Genomic DNA, 16,483 nt, shown 5'->3' on the forward strand with positions numbered 1-16,483 from the left:
AACATGCCCATATATGGTCATTCCCAGGTCACACTTGCAAATTAATTACATCCTTGTCTGTTTTATGCCCATATATGGATATCCCTGTCCCAGTGTCATCAATATTAAGGGCATATCTGGGAATGCCCATATATGGGCATGTTCTGACATAACAGGCACTGTTGAGATTGGGTAACTGGTCCGATATACAACACTGGCCAGATAGCCAAGAATTGGCGCGACCAGGTCTCATGTCGCCCTGAGGCGTCTTGCTAGTGATTATAAAAAAGTGTACAGAAAGTGTTAAAAGTGGCCACACCCATCTGTTCATTAAGTATGTCTGGTTGTCAGGTGGGTGGTGACCCAGCTGAAGTTAGCCACATCCACTGTGTTGCTGTATTGTAAAAGGGGGAGGGGATGATTTTATGATGTCATTAAATCTGTGTATTTCAATGGGGCCTTTTGACTCAGATCCTTTGAGCATTCAGGCAGTCACCAAACATACACAGGGAAGACATATTTGCATATTATAACCACACATGGGGGTTTATTAGAGTAATGTGAACTCCATAGACACATAAAAAACAGGAAAAAGTACAAAACTATGGCGCCACCTCTTTAACAATTACTGTTGTTGTTGTTGTTATAGCTTTTGAGACGGCCGAGCACTTTGTATGTGTCAGGGTTCCCACGGTCATGAAATTCCTGGAAATATTTTGAAATTAGAAAAATATTTTTCCAGTACTGGAAAAGTTTTGGAATTTGTCAAGGGTCCTGGAAGGTCCTGGAAAAAATATCTATGCATTGTCTTTGGTTATTGATTGTGTTAATACCTCTGAAATGACAAATTAAACATGGGCCAAATTGTCAAATATATAGAGGCAGAAATTTTTTAAATGCTACAACGCCTCGCATGTAGATCTGCTATTTTCACAATAAAACCGTGTAATACAAAATTCTTCAACTCTTAGTGCTCGTCAGGGTGCCGGTTCTTTGGGCATTGCGCATAGGAGTAAGCGTTATTGTTATATAGTCCTGGAAATTGGGTCAAATATTCTGGAAAAGTTTTGGAAAAGTTTTGGAAATTAATTGGTAAAAATGTGTGGGAACCCTGATGTGTGTTGAGAAAGGTCTGTGCAATACAAGTAAAGCTTATGGCTGTGATGACTCCTCTCCTCTCCTCTCCTCTCCTCTCCTCTCCTCTCCTCTCCTCTCCTCTCCTCTCCTCTCCTCTCCTCTGCACAGACGTACATGGGCAGGAAGAGGGCAGCGGTGGACCGGGTTTGTGTGGGTGTCTCAGCCGGAGAGGTAAGCTAAACACTGACTAAACCCCTCACTAACTCCCCATTCACATGCAAACACCACGTTTATTTACCTCATTTGATGCTTAACATTTGCATATTTCTGCCGAGTAGTGTTGTGAGCTCATTCGGTGGAGTGTGATATTGGGGAGCTGTCCGTGGCCACACACACTGAGAATCAATTCATGCGCCGCGTTCAAGAGCATGATGTCAACGATGCAGAGCGTCCCCATTTTTATTCAAATCGTCACTGTCGGGCAGAAACCTTGTATCTCCAAGTTTCACATTTGTACGTTTTTCCCTAAAGTAAACCTGCTTCATCATACACGACTGTCGCACAAGACTAGTGAAAATAGCCGATCTACAAGCACCATGTGTGCTTGTAGACCTGCTATTTTCACTATTTTAAATCATTTTTAAAATGATAAACAAAACGAACGGTTTTGGACATACAAGGTTTTCACTCGACAACAACAAAATGTAACCGTGTTTGGTTACATTTGCACCCTCTCAGAGTTCCAAAATGGATAAACGAACACTGAGAATTTTACACTGTGCTGTGTGTTTGTGCACGACAATATTCACAGGCACACTGATTCTAATTAATGAAGTTGAGTTGTAGTGCCAAATTAGCCAAGGCTACCGTGCGACTGTATGTTGTTATCTGCATCTGCATTAGTTCATCACCACATTAATCTAACTATTGCATACTGGAATATTGGTTATGTAATGACCCGTATAAAGCACTTATGCCCTTCGCTGACACGCTGGCTGTTAATGCAGAACGCTGTGTACATACAAAGCTGTGTATTACCTCTAATGAATGTTTATTTAATGTATTTTATTTATTTATGTTTTGACTCCAGTGCTTTGGTCTGCTGGGAGTGAACGGGGCTGGGAAGACCACTACCTTTAAAATGCTCACTGGGGACACGGACGTCAGCTCTGGGGAGGCTACTGTAGCTGGATACAGGTAATGATACTGTAAGATCATCAAAATCATCAAAATCATTTAGCTTTAGTTTCTTTTTTTGGGGGGGGGGGGGGGGGGGGGGGGGGGGCAGTTGGTAGTGCTGTAGCCTCACAGCTAGAAGGTCCTGGGTTCGATTCCCGCTGGGGACGCTCTGGGCGCTGTGGGCGTGTTCTCTCCTCCGCGTCATCAGTGCCCATACCCTAAGTGGGGTTTTCAAAAAGGCCTTTCTGTGTGGAGTTTGCATGTTCTCCCTGTGTCACCTAGGGTAAAATTGTACTCTCACAAAAACATGCAGTAATCCTGGTCTCTATACTGCCTCCCCCTGGCCCCTGGAAAGGAAATGGTTGGAATAACGTGTTCCTATCACACGCTACGTCCTACCAGGGAAACTCCCCCTGTCAGGTGAAAAGAAGCAGCTTGGACTGCTCATGCATAGAAGGATGCATGAGCATAGTGTTGCTCTCCCCAGGTTGGCAAAGGGAGTGTAGCGCCCAGGATTAGATAATTGGCACTGGGTGAAAAATGGGTTTCAAAATCATGGGATAAAAATTTAGATAAAAAAAAAAAAGCGACACGTTGTGAGCTGCTTTTTTCACTAGTTTAGCTCCCGCAGGCAATCGTCTAATTTCTCTTTTGGGCCTCAAGCTAAAACGTTTTTCGAACCACTAGATTGTGGATAACATATTGTCACTGTCAGGTGGAAACCTTCTAAGTCCAAAAGAGTTACTCTACGGGGGGGGGAGGGAAGGAAAAATTACCAGTGTTCCAATGTCACAAGCTCTCGTTAAGACTTTCCATTGGTTCAATATTCCTAAACCCCACAGACACACTGAACCACTTTCACCTTCCACCTTCTTCAAGCCGATCTACAAGCTAGCTGTGAGTGACGCATGTTGAGCTTGTACATTGGCTATTTTCTCTACTTTCTGTGAGATACTTGTGTATGGTGTAGTAGGACGTTAATTTACAAGTTGAACCATGGACATACAAGGTTTCTGCCCGACAGCAACCATATGAGGCGAGATTAAATTAGATGAGGCATTAAGATGAGTTATGAGATAAGATATACAGTACAGTATGATGACAAGATGACATATGAGATGAGGTATGATTATTAGATGATATGGTAAGACTATATTAAGGTTGCTTCTATAATGCATTATGAGCGCATTTAGAATGCCTTATAATGTGCTTTTAAGGCATTATAACACTTGTTATAAATATTTATTATCATGTATAGTACGACAAGTTCGACAACCTATAACAACTTTTATACCGAATTATAAGTGCTGGTAATGCATTATTATGCTCAGTGGAACAGCACATTATAACCACCATAACTTCACTCTAAAGTCAGTTATAAAGGCACACAGAGAAGTGCTATAATGTATCATAGCACATTATAAATGATATGTTTATGAAATGCAATAATGCCTTATAAACATCAATAAAACGCAATAGCATGCCTTTGAGACCTTAAAGTAAAGTGACAATGATTATAAACATTTATAACAAGTGTTATAATGGCTTATAAGCACACTATAATGCATTATAAATGTGCTTATGATGCATTATAGATGCAACCTTATTATACAGTCTTTTTATATTTTTTATATAAATGATATACACTGTATGATGAAATATGATCATTTAGTCCCCTTTTGTTGTTGTGAAATGAGATTTGATGAGATGAGAGAAGAAATATTAGATATCGTCGTTGTTGGGCAGAAACCTTGTATCTCCGAAGTTTCAAATTTGTACGTTTTTTCGCAAAGTAAAGCACTGCTTCATCATACAAGGCCGTCGCACAAAAGTATTGAAAACAGCCGATCTACAAGCACACAACGCCTCGCGGTGCGAGGAGTTGTGTGCTTGTAGATCGGCTGTTTTCACTAGTTTAAATCATTTTTAAAATGATAAATGCAAAACCAACGGTTTTGGACATACAAGGTTTTCACCCGACAACGACGATATATAATGATGAAATTATGATGAGTTCTGAGATGAGATGAGTTGGAATACGAGAGGTGAGGATGACTTGTCCAACTGACTCAGCTACAGTAAACCTGTCCAAATGATAAAGGTGCAAAACTCAGTCAATCAATGTGAACTTGTGATTAGGCATTAGGTTTAATAGTTGGTTAAGTTTAGTTTAAACTCCTGGATTCTGAGTTTATAGAAATGGTCACCGACTATTATTACATTATGTACGTTAGACCTACAGTATTGCTGTGCATAAAAGGGGTCATTTTACGAGGGGACTTACAGTAATGACATTGTTTGTCTCCCAGTATTTTGTCAGAGATCCTGGACGTGCACCAGAACATGGGCTACTGCCCACAGTTTGATGCTATTGATGAGCTCCTGACTGGCCGCGAGCATCTCTACCTGTATGCACGTCTCAGAGGAGTGCCAGAGTCAGAGATCGCCAGAGTGAGTATATATATATATATGTCACGGTTTGATGGAGAAACAGTACGATCGAGAAACGGAGCGCTCGCCGTGCAGCACGGGGCGGAACAAGCGGTCGCCACAACAACGTCCTCCAGGCGGAGCCGCTCGATTGTCCACGACATTGCAAGCGGCGCGAAGGCCAGCGGACCTTGGTCCTGCTCTTCGCCCCCGAGCGCCGCAGGCGCGAGTGGCCGTGAAGAGCGGGCCAGGGCCGGCCGCGCGAGTTACGAAGCCGTGGTGAATGCAATCGTTATATTTATGCCCAGGCCGTAAGGCCTGGGCAAGCCCACGATAAACGCCCTGTCCAAGTGACTACAATGGAGCACTCCCTAGCTCATAGTAAGCTATGGGCTAAACACTGCCGAGCTAGGCTAGTAAATAAAGAAAGAGAGTCGCAAACGAGTGACGTCAGCGCCTTCACTAGTGAATGGCTGTCGTCGCCATCTGGTGGTGAACGACAAAACAAGCGCTCTTACAATGAACGTACTGAGTTACCCAAACGTACTGTAACATATATATATATCCCTGATAGTCAGGGAATTTTAATAAAACCCTGGGAATAAATTCCTTACCAAACAATTTCTTCACCAATGTGTTCGTAAAGGTGTCTAGTAACATATCTAACAAAGATTGAATTTCAACATCCCTAGCAAAATATTTGACAGCTAGGGTAATTCTGGGTCTCATTCACTTACTATACACTGTACTATAAGGGAAAAAAATCACTCCCAAAAATATGCTTTAAGTGGGATGTGAGGGGTCTAACTAGGTGTTTTTAATTATTCTGAATCCATTGCAAGCATTTATTTTGCACGAAAAACATTCATTGGGCCAAAATCAGACGCAAAAAAACGATGGTTTAGTGATGAGTCATCACTTTTCACAAGGTGCATGGGGTCCATTTTTGGCCCAAGGGATGTTTTTCGTGCAAAACAAATGCTTGCAATGGATTCAGAATAATTAAAAACACCTAGTTAGACCCCTCACATCCCACTTAAAGCATATTTTTGGGAGTGATTTTTTTTCCCCTTATAACAGTGAATGAGTGAATGTAAGTGAATGAGACCCAGAATTACCCTAGCTGACAAAGATTTTCCTAGGGATGTTGAATTTCAATCTTTGTTAGATATGTTACTAGACACCTTTACGAACACATTGGTGAAGAAATTGTTTGGTAAGGAATTTATTCCCAGATTTGACAGGTATTCTGCTAATTTTCCCTTACTATGATTCCAGCGCCAAAATTCATATTCATCCTGACTGGATGTGCACCCGCTTTAATTCACCAGGGAAGTCTGCCCGTTGATATTTGAAAAGTTTCTAAAGTTCCATTTTGTACCCTCAGAATAGAACAAGTCAGTCTCTCTCTTCCACATTTTTCAGCCCAAGGACCCCTTAGCTGAGAGAGACATGAAGCAGGGACCCCCTACTTACACATAAGATTAAACCTTTTCATGGATAGCTTCATAGACTTGTTTGACAGCAATATCACCAGTGTTGTGTAAATTAATGCCTTTTTTGTTCTTGTGCTTGTATTTTCAGATATTTAACCACTTAAATACTCAATACTTGTCAAAAAATTCAGATCTGGCTTATTGCAAAATGACTGAAATAAATAAATAAATAGCAAAAATAGACACTATTATGATGCAATGCGTCGTGAGCTCTGAGTGGAGATCTCTGATCGTCTGACAAACGCAAGACTACCCTCAGAAAGGTTGATTAAATTCCCGATGATTGATGATTTTAAATGCATCTCTACCCTGCTCCCCTGAGTGTGTGTGGAACCCCACGCTGAACATGCATGTCTTTATTGTGTGGTTAAATCTACAATACAATAACTTTAATGTCCATTGTCTCTCACCGCAGAGAGTTCATTGTTACCACATAATTAATGCATTGCATATTGAAGTTTTTAAATGCACTGACACAACTATGCACTAAGTCTCCATGGGTGAGGATCCTTGATCTGTAGCTCCTAAGACAGTGCTTGTGCACTAAGACAGTGGTTCAACCTTTTCAGGCCGTGACCCCCCAAATAATCATATTTTAACTGGGGACCCCCCCACCCTGACGAGCACTAAGAGTTGAGGCATTACGTTTTGTTTAACACGGTTCTATTGTGAAAATAGCAGATCTACATGCTCACAACACGGAGGCGTTGTGAGCATGTAGATCGTCTATTTTCAAAATTTCGACCTCTAATATTTGACAATTTGACCAATATTTATTTTGTCATTTTAGAGGTATTAGAAAGTCCTTAGATTGTCACTACTGTTGAGTGACAAAACAATGTTAACATTAAGTTAAACATCTGGGGACCCCCCCAAAATAGTTTTTGGACCCTCCTGGGGGTCCCGACCCACAGGTTGAGAACCACTGCACTAAGCTATCGTAACCTGTATGATAACCTAACATTTACCTCTGGCATAATTCCTGCAATATGGTGCAATACGCTGCAGTACCGTACCGTCCAATATCAAAATTGTGCTGTTTAGTCAAGATTCAGTCAGTTCTCAGTTGATTTTCTTTCTTGGATGAATACATTATTCTCCAACCTCAACACAGTCAGGGTTCAGACCAGGTCACAGTACTAACAGCTTCAATACTTGTTGCAAACAATCTATTGAAAAGTCTGGTTAGTGTAGTGAGTGACCAACATTGTGCAGCTCTATTCATCAACCTCTCAAAGGCTCTTGTCTCGATACTGTGTGGACCATAACAGAAACTATCCTCTATTGGCCTGCATGATCTCTCTCTGTCAGCTGGTCTTTTATTTATCTGTCAGGGAGAACACAGGCTGTTGTTGTAGGTGGTGTTAGATCCAGCTCTCTTGATTGGTAAAGTTGTCCCACAGTGGTCCATTTTGGGTCCTCTCTATGTTAATAATATTCATTAAAGTCATTTGGATTCCATCGAAGCCAGCATGTCTTCTATGGAAGCATGTTGCTGATTCCTTCACCTGGTTGGCAGGTGAAGGAATCAGGAACAATATTACTGAACTAAAACATCATAACTGTGTTATGGCGCACCGGTGTGGGAGCCTCCTTTCATACTGTTTCACAAATCCCACATACAACATTTTCAGTTGTGAAATTGTATTTTTGCTTTAAACCATGAATATTGCACTCTGCTCTCTGAATTGTGATCCATTACTATGTACTCCATTACTATGCGGACAACATCGTTTTGTACAGTATTGACCCCACTCATTCATTTTGCCACTGCAAGCCTGCAGACAGCTTCTGATGCAAATTGCAATTGCATTATTAATCATAAGCTTGTCTTAAACTCTGGCAAGACTAATGGAAGAGTGTTGATGAATGGATGGAAATAATATATGAAATCTTGTTAATGGAGAGGTTTACATTCTCCTTGAGGCTTCAAAAAGAGAAGTTTGCCAAATATTGGGAACATTGGATTGAGTTTGTGTCATATTTAGTCTGAGTATTAAGTGTATAGTATTCAAATACACAGATACACATTCATATGGTGTCCATGTCCCTGATGTCCTGTCCATTCCTAGGTGGCAGAGTGGGGCATCCAGAAGCTTGGCCTCTCAGAGTACGCCGGCCGCTGTGCGGGGACTTACAGCGGCGGCAACAAGCGCAAACTCTCCACAGCCATCGCTATGATTGGCTGCCCGGTGCTGGTGCTGCTGGTGAGTTGGCCAATGGACGACACCCTGTTCCCCTACGGAGCCCCATTGTTTGGGTTGTTATAGGGTTTGTGCAAGGATTTGTCAATGAAATGGTCCACAGGTCCATATGCTAAGCCATATGGGTGCAGTCAATCCCAGCTTCAAATGCTTTATATACTGGCAGGAGATGGCTCCGACTGGCACCTACCCTGAATGTCTGTGCCCATATTATGTTACATGCAAGGTTGGCTTTGCAGGCGAGGAGGATCCATGCCCAGGGGTGTCGCACCAAATTATGGGCCCTGGGTACAAGGATTCACTGCGTTATTTTTTTGCTTTAACTATTGAAAAATAGCAGATATACAAGCTCACAGCGTGGCACCGAGTGCCGCGCTGCGAGCTTGTAGATCTGCTATTTCTGAAAAATCGTGAAAAGTCTTTGAAGGTTTTTTGAAAAAAGTGGTGCTCAAACCTTTTCATGTGAAGGACCCCCAAAATGATATGTATTTGGCCACGGACCTCCATTGTTCCAGGGACCCCCCAGAAGCAAAATTTGAGTTACAAATGTTTGCTCAAAAAAGACATATATTCAAAGATTTGTTCACATTTTCACAACTTTTAAAAAATAGCAGATCTACAAGCTCGCTGTGAGCTTGTAGATCTGCTATTTTTCAATAGCTAAAGTATAAAATAATTAAGGCCCCTCCACCTTGGGCCCTGGTAACTCAGTCCCACTTTCCCCCCCTTGTGACACCCGTGTCCATGCCTCATTGCCTCTGCTTTTGATATCTCCCTCTGGTCATTCACTTTGGTGGGGAGGTTTTTTCCCTGCTTCTGGCCTGACTGAATTAAATACATGCATTTCCTTTTGGGGAAATGTGTGGTATGTTTACCGGTAATATTATTTATGTTTGATAATATCGCCCAAAAAAATATGAATAAGTAAACATGTGTTCGAGCTGGCGGATCTGCTACTTTTGAAGCTTTTGTGTGATGCCGTAGTGTGATAGTAGGCTGTTAATTTCATGGGGGGAAAAAAACAAAACATGGAGATAAGAGGTTTCTGCAACAACGTGAGGTTTTCATCCGAACCGCCATATTGTTTGTGTGTCTATTCAGGACGAGCCTACGACGGGGATGGACCCTCACTCTCGCCGCTTCCTGTGGAACGCCATCATGAGTGTCATTCAGGATGGGAGGGCCGTGGTCCTGACATCACACAGGTACTAAAACGCGATGCAACAAACTGTCAGTCAAACAAATCAACATATATTTGCTCTGGGTAGCTCGGGAATAGCACGGCTTGGGTGGGACAAGTGGTTATGGTAAGAGCTGATGGTAGGTGTGGCGTTCCACCTCAGCTTGCCATCCCCTGATATCGACAATAAGCATCTCTGACTGACTTACTTAACACATCTTTTTTTTTTAAATAGCCAATCAACAAGCTCACAAAGCATCGACGTGTTATTAAAAAGAAAAGATTCATCAATAGAATAATGACTAGGAAGATAATCGATAATTGCAGCCCTAATACAAATTAATAACTTTTATAATACGATATGATACACATGTGACCCCACAACAGCTGAACACAGTTCATATCCAAGCCATACATTTGATGGGTGTATCATTCAGTTCCCTTTTCATTATAGTGCCAACATACGTCAGGAGAAGATGTAGAGGAATCACTTCCCACGTAGAGCAGAGAACCAGCGTCTCCTCCCGAGAGCAAGCATTTGGCAAAAGTGTCAAGGAAAAGCTCCCCTTTAGCGTCAAGAAAACCTCCGGCAGAACCAGGCTCTAGGGTGGACAGCCATCTGTGTTAGAGAGAGCGGGGGGGGGGCAGAGACAGGAGTGAAAGACAGACAGACAATGAAGGAGAGAGAAAGAGAAAAAGACACAAAGCCGGCATCCTCTCTCAAATGAGCTTTTATTATAGTGAAATAGTCAGGCTTTCACCATACATGTACAACAGGCTGCTTGAAGCTATATCGTTTGTTCCAGCCTCCATCAAGCTGCTGAAATCTAATGCTAAATATTTTGTGCAATAGAACAATGTGTAATAAACAGCATAATAATTACAGTTGATCTTTTAGGCCTTCATGTTCTCAATGTATGTTAAAGGAATAGTCAAATGTCTCTTTTATGTTGTAAGATGTTTTTCATGTGAAGCAACTGTCTAGCATTGTGTCAAACGCTTCATGTTTTTCTGAAGTTGTGTATACATACAGTATATACACATATATTGGGGAGAACGGGGTAAGATGAACCGCTGGGTAAGATGAACCACCCCCTTTATCTTTAAAACTATACACATAAGTTGTCATTTGACCTTAAAATAAGAACACAAACATCATTTCCACCTGGCTGTGGAGTTGACAGACACATGGACAAAGTGGAAAGCATATTTCTACCCCAAAAAGTTTTTTTTGATGGTCGAAGTAATTTTTTTACTTTTATGGTATAATGATTTTTATGTTAAAGCAAATGTACCCAGGTCTAAACTTATATATCATGCATGTTGGTGATATCCCAATGTATGAAACTATGTGAATCATTTAGCTAAAGATGAGCCTTGAGCATTAGCCAGGTTTTGTCAAAATGGAGGCCGTGGGGCAAGATGAACCCAGGGCCGTAGCGCGTCTAATCAGCATTCTATGCGAGCTCTCTCGAATGCGCCTCTCTCCATTTTTGCGGGTTTTGGCGTGAATTTAGTCGGTTTTGGGCCGGTTTGGGGCCGGTTTGGGGCTGGTTTGGGTCCACTCCCTCCATTTCGGCGCCCCCTCGGCGCCCCCTCTAGGATGGTGCTCTAGGTGGCCGCCTAGCTCGCCTGTAGCTAAAAACGGCCCTGGATGAACCAAATGCCTTGGGGTAAATTGAACTATGTGAATCACCAGGTTCTGAATAACAAACTTTATTTAATTGGTTTTAATAGTTTTTCTTACGGTTTAAATAACCTTAAGAAATGAAATAAGACTATTTGCAAAAGGGAAATGTGTTATTAAAATATTTCTGATAAGTAAATACATTCTTTGTTCAAGTTTAAGCTGTTAAAGTTTAATATATCATGTGGGTCAAATTACAACTTTACTTGGATCAACTTACCCCTCACCTGGGGCAAGTTGAACCAAATGACCACTTTTTTTTAATAAGTCATATTGTTATGGTCCTTTGTCATAGACACTTACTTATAGTTTCAAATGATAGCAGACATCCTAAAATATGTCTAGATGCTTTGAATTTACTGCCATCTCACTTTTTCTTGCTTCCAGGGCAACATAAGCAAAAAGTGGTTCATCTTACCCCGTTCTCCCCTATATACATACACATACATATATGGTATTACATACATACATACATAATGTGAAGCAACATACTGTAGCACTGTGCCCAAGACAAATGTCCCCACTGGGACAATAAACCTTACCCCCATTTCTTCGACTTTCCATTGAATGAGGTGATTCATTGGAGATTGGGTGATTACTCTTACCCTTAAAGCTGTGCTCATACATGTGAAATAGCATGCCGTAACCCGTAACTTATTGTTGTTTTTCTTTTCCAACAGTATGGAGGAGTGCGAGGCCCTTTGCACACGTCTGGCCATCATGGTCAATGGAACATTTAAGTGTCTGGGCACCATCCAGCATCTCAAATACAAGTACGATTGTTTTTTTTTTTTTAAGTAGACTATACTTTTTCAATAACTCCGTTGGTTTTGCATTTTGCAAGATACGTACCAGTTCTTCTCATCTGAGTTGCCAAAGAGTTGCTCAGCACAGCACTTTTCACAGTTTGCTTATTACAACAATTTTAGAAGCTGGGGGGGAGATTACAACAAGATTACACAGATCTCATTGCTCCTAGCTCTCCCTTCTTTTCATTCAGTGGTGAAAAAACTACTCAATGTTTTTACTTAAAGGGATATTTCACTTTCGAAAACACTTTTGGTCATCTATCGTCTAATCAGGCTTTTGGGAACACTATGAACCGTTTTTAATTTGCTTCATTCAGTATTAAAATATTTGATGTAAATGTTACCAGGCCATCCCTGTCCAGGGCCCCTCCCCATACACACCCATGAACTCCATTTTAACCATGATAGATTCACTAAAAACACCCATTATGTTTTCCGGTGACTCATACTACCCTCCTAATACGTGAGCCGACATCAAATATCTAAAAAAATTAAAATCTGTTCAGGGTGTTCCCAAAAGCCTGATTAGATGATAAAAATGACCAATAGTTTTTTTTTAAAGTGAAATATCCCTTTAAAGGAGCTATAGTCAACCTTTTCATTGTAGGGCCGACACTTTGTTTACATCCTAGTCTATAGACTAGAATGTAAACAAAGTGTCGGTCTGTCGGGTCTGACAATGGCCAACATGATTATTTTATGCTTTTTGTGGTCATTTATGAATAGAAACACATATATGAAGCTTATTTTTTTTATAAAATATTTTCGAAACATTCTTTTTATTTTAGCATCCGTTTTTCAAGAAAAGGTTGACTATAGCTCCTTTAAGTAAAAGTATCAATACTGCTATGTAGAAATACTCTGTTACAAGTTTTAAGTCCTGAATTCAAAATTTACGGAAGTAAAAGTACGGAAGTATGGTATCAAAGTGTACTAAAAGTACCAAAAGTAAAAGTACAAAATATAAAAATAGCAGATCTGCAAGCTCACAGCCCATCGCATGTGAGCTTGTAGATCTTCCATCTTCAAATATCCTAGGTATAAAATAGGGCTAAAGTGCTTAATGTGTGTTTTGTAATGTTATGATTTTATATCTGCAAAGTAACTAGTAACTAAAGTTTTCAAATAAATGAAGTGGAGTAAAAGTACAATATTTGGATCCAAGATGTAGTGGAGTTGAAGTAAAAGTATTGGAAATTCAAATACCTCAAAATTGTACTTAAATACCGTACTTAAGTAAATGTAATCACCAGTGTTTCTCAAATGGGGGTACGTAGAGATACTACAGGCCAGGGGTACTTGAGAGAAAATGGAAAATGGTAAAACATTGACACATGTATGTGAAAATGCTGCTCTGTAAAGCTTTAAACCAAATGAAGTCAGTACGAATTTTGACTAGCTCAACTGTTACCGAATAGAAAACAATAGGCTACTCACTTTTATTTTCAACATATTGACATCAAAACTGGACGTTTGACGTCGGTATCTTCGAATCAAAATGTTGTTGTCGATTAAAAGGGTTATACTTGGATTCAGCAATCAGGAAAAAGGGGGTACTGAAGCCCAAAAAAAAACGTTTGAGAACCAACTGCTTTACGCCACTGCTTGCGTCCAGGTTTGGCGACGGCTACGTGGTGACCATGAAGATCAAGGCGGCTAGGCCGGGGGCGTCTCCGGACCTGGGCCCCGCCGAGAGCTTCATGGAGAGCAGCTTCCCTGGCTCCGTCCAGAGAGAGAGGCACTACAACACGCTGCAGTACCAGATTGCCTCCTCCTCCCTGGCTAGGATCTTCCAGCTGGTGGTGGCCAACAAAGACAGGCTCAACATTGAAGACTACTCTGTGTCACAGACAACGTTAGACCAGGTACCGTATATATACATGCCAACTTTGACATTTGAAGGTCTCCCCTTAACTTTGACAGTGTACAAATGGAACCCAATGGACCCTGACGGGTCCATTTGTACAAAGTTAAAGACTTGTAAGGGTCAATTTAGAACCCCATATAACACAGACCTGGGCATTGTGTGGCCCGGGGGCCGTATGCGGTCCTTTGGTTCACTCTGACCGGCCCTTGTAGGGTTAATGGCAAATTACAAAATAAACACATTTTCTAATTTTAAAAGTTGCATTTCTTCTATTTTTGCGTTTTTTTTCTATTCACGTACATACGGTATGGACGCAATGCATACATCAGCACATGGGCGTGATCATTGGATGTTGTCTCAATAACAAGCAGGTGGTCAGCCTGTTCACACGTCAAGACGACCTGTCTTACCGTACCCATCAAAAATGGCTAAAGTGGCAAAAAAAAGAAGTCGATGCCGAATGCCGGGTTTTCAACAAAAATTGGACTGCTAAGTATTTATTTACTTAAGTCGGAAGTAAAGCCGTGTGTTTAGTTTGAGGGGAGCACATCTTGCGGGGAGAACTGGCCCAGCCCTCCAAACATTTTCTGTTGTTCATGTGGCCCCATGGAATAAATAATTGCCCACCCCTGCCATAACAGAACCTAGAGAGTCCCTGAAATCCACTTTGAGAACCAATGCTGTATGCAGTGATGGAACATAGAAGAAGTACCGTACTTGCATTTATTTTTTTAAACAAGTATCAATACAGCAATGTAGAAATACAGTAAGTAAACGTTTGATATTCAAAATTAGCTGGAGTTAGGGTGCCCTCAGACCAAAATACCTATGAGAGTGGAATCTGCGTTCCGCCAATGCATTTCAATGAGAAGGGAGCGTTTTTTGCAGAAATCCTCTGCTGGCATGAAACCGCTTCACTCTCATTGAAATGCATCGGTGGAATGCGGATTCCACTCTCATAGGTACTTTGGTGTGAGGGCACCCTTAAAGTACAAATGTATTGGCGTCAATATGTACTTAAAGTGCCAAAAGTAAAAGTACTCATTATGCAGAAACAGTCACATCTCAAGGTTTCAAAATGTATAGAAATCTTTTGAAAATTATAGATTGGGTATTTTCAAACAGCCAAAGTGTATACGGCTGTAGAGGTTAATGCATGTTTTGTAATAATAATACAAATCTGCAAAGTAAATTAACTAAAGTATTCAAATAATTGTAGTGGAGTAAAAGTACAATATTTGCCTCTGAGACGTAGTGAAGTAGGAAGTAGAAGTATTGAAAATCCGAAATACTGTACCTCAAAATTGTACAGTACTTGAGTAAATGTACTTAGTTAGTTTCCACCACTGACTGTATGTACTGTAGGTGGAATGATGTGGGTGATGGTTAGAATGAGAGGTGGAATTGAAAATCAGTTCATGTAATGGGTTTGTGGGACACTAGTAGTGCTTGGGAGGTCAATGACCACCAGAGGGCACTGCAGCTCAACTACGCACACCTCTAGGTTGTCTTCTTCCACCTCTTCCTGTTTATCACCTACAAATGACAGCGCTGTACGTTGCAGGGTTCAACATGTCTCATTACTGCGAGATGCTGACATTGTATTTAGACTCCATGCACTGTGTTAAACATCTCAAACCCCTATAGACGGGTTTCTGGTCCACGTTACACTGATAAAACTAGATGCGTGCGCAGGGTCCGTACCAAAATTAGCCAATGAAACCAGCGCTCCCCAAAACAACAGGTTTGGGGATTGGACGGAATTGATTACATGATACAGTCAGCTGTGCATTTAGTCTCAATGTTTGTAAACAAGAAACCCGTCTATATACTTTGTATGTCAAATATCAAAAATAGAAGCTGTTTCCGCCAAATGTACTTCGATTTCCATCGAATGTTCTTCTATTTTTACCTAATAAAAGTTCTATTTTTGCCAAATGTTCACCTATTATGCCATGCCCAGAAAAGGGAAGCTATAGGGGTTCCTGTGGCTGGTTTGTCAGTGAAATGTGTGTTTTATTATCGCAGGTGTTTGTGAACTTTGCCAAACAGCAGGCAGGGGAAGAAGACGACGTTGTGTTGCATCGGCGGGCAGGTGGCGGGCGGCGGGAAATATCACCCAAGAAGATATCACCAGTCGAGAGGAAAAAGTGAAAAGAAATAATGGACCCTGAAAAAACTTGATGACATGCCTATAATGTTATAGATGGTAATGGTGTTGTTTAGCATGCAGGGCAGGAAACAGACCTTTTTGTTTTGTCACGGTGAAAACAACCATTTTTACTTTCTCATACACACACTGGGACAAGAAATGAGGCTGGCTTGGGTCTCTGCCAAAGTGTTCATTTCTGCACTCTGTTATTGTGTTTTTGAACAAATGGAACAGAAACTACCAGCCACGACGAGAGTACTTTGGAGGTTATATATATTTTTGTATGATTGTGCTCCTTTTCTTTTTCTTTTTTTTTTTTTTTTACAGCACAGAGGACCTATAAAGCAAAAAGGATAGTGTAATAGAATATAACGTACATTCCCAGTTGCTTTACAGAGGGATTTGTTCTTTGTAATCCACACC

General features: G+C 41.0%; 1 protein-coding gene across 1 annotated transcript in view; it reads left to right on the forward strand.

Moving 5' to 3' along the window:
• LOC308284801 (retinal-specific phospholipid-transporting ATPase ABCA4-like) overlaps positions 1-16,062 on the forward strand; it is a gene marked incomplete at both ends in the record, with an annotated part of 130,428 nt that extends 114,366 nt beyond the window's left edge. The window contains 8 exons of the mRNA XM_080725528.1: positions 1,225-1,287; positions 2,147-2,253; positions 4,545-4,686; positions 8,234-8,368; positions 9,467-9,570; positions 11,913-12,005; positions 13,657-13,906; positions 15,937-16,062. Coding sequence (XP_080581654.1) covers positions 1,225-1,287; positions 2,147-2,253; positions 4,545-4,686; positions 8,234-8,368; positions 9,467-9,570; positions 11,913-12,005; positions 13,657-13,906; positions 15,937-16,062 — 1,020 coding nt within the window. The remainder of the gene's footprint in view (positions 1-1,224; positions 1,288-2,146; positions 2,254-4,544; positions 4,687-8,233; positions 8,369-9,466; positions 9,571-11,912; positions 12,006-13,656; positions 13,907-15,936) is intronic.
• Positions 16,063-16,483: the final 421 nt, after the last annotated feature.

Source organism: Nannobrachium achirus, assembly GCF_963921795.1.
Source record: "Nannobrachium achirus genome assembly, chromosome: 5".
NCBI lineage: Eukaryota > Metazoa > Chordata > Actinopteri > Myctophiformes > Myctophidae > Nannobrachium > Nannobrachium achirus.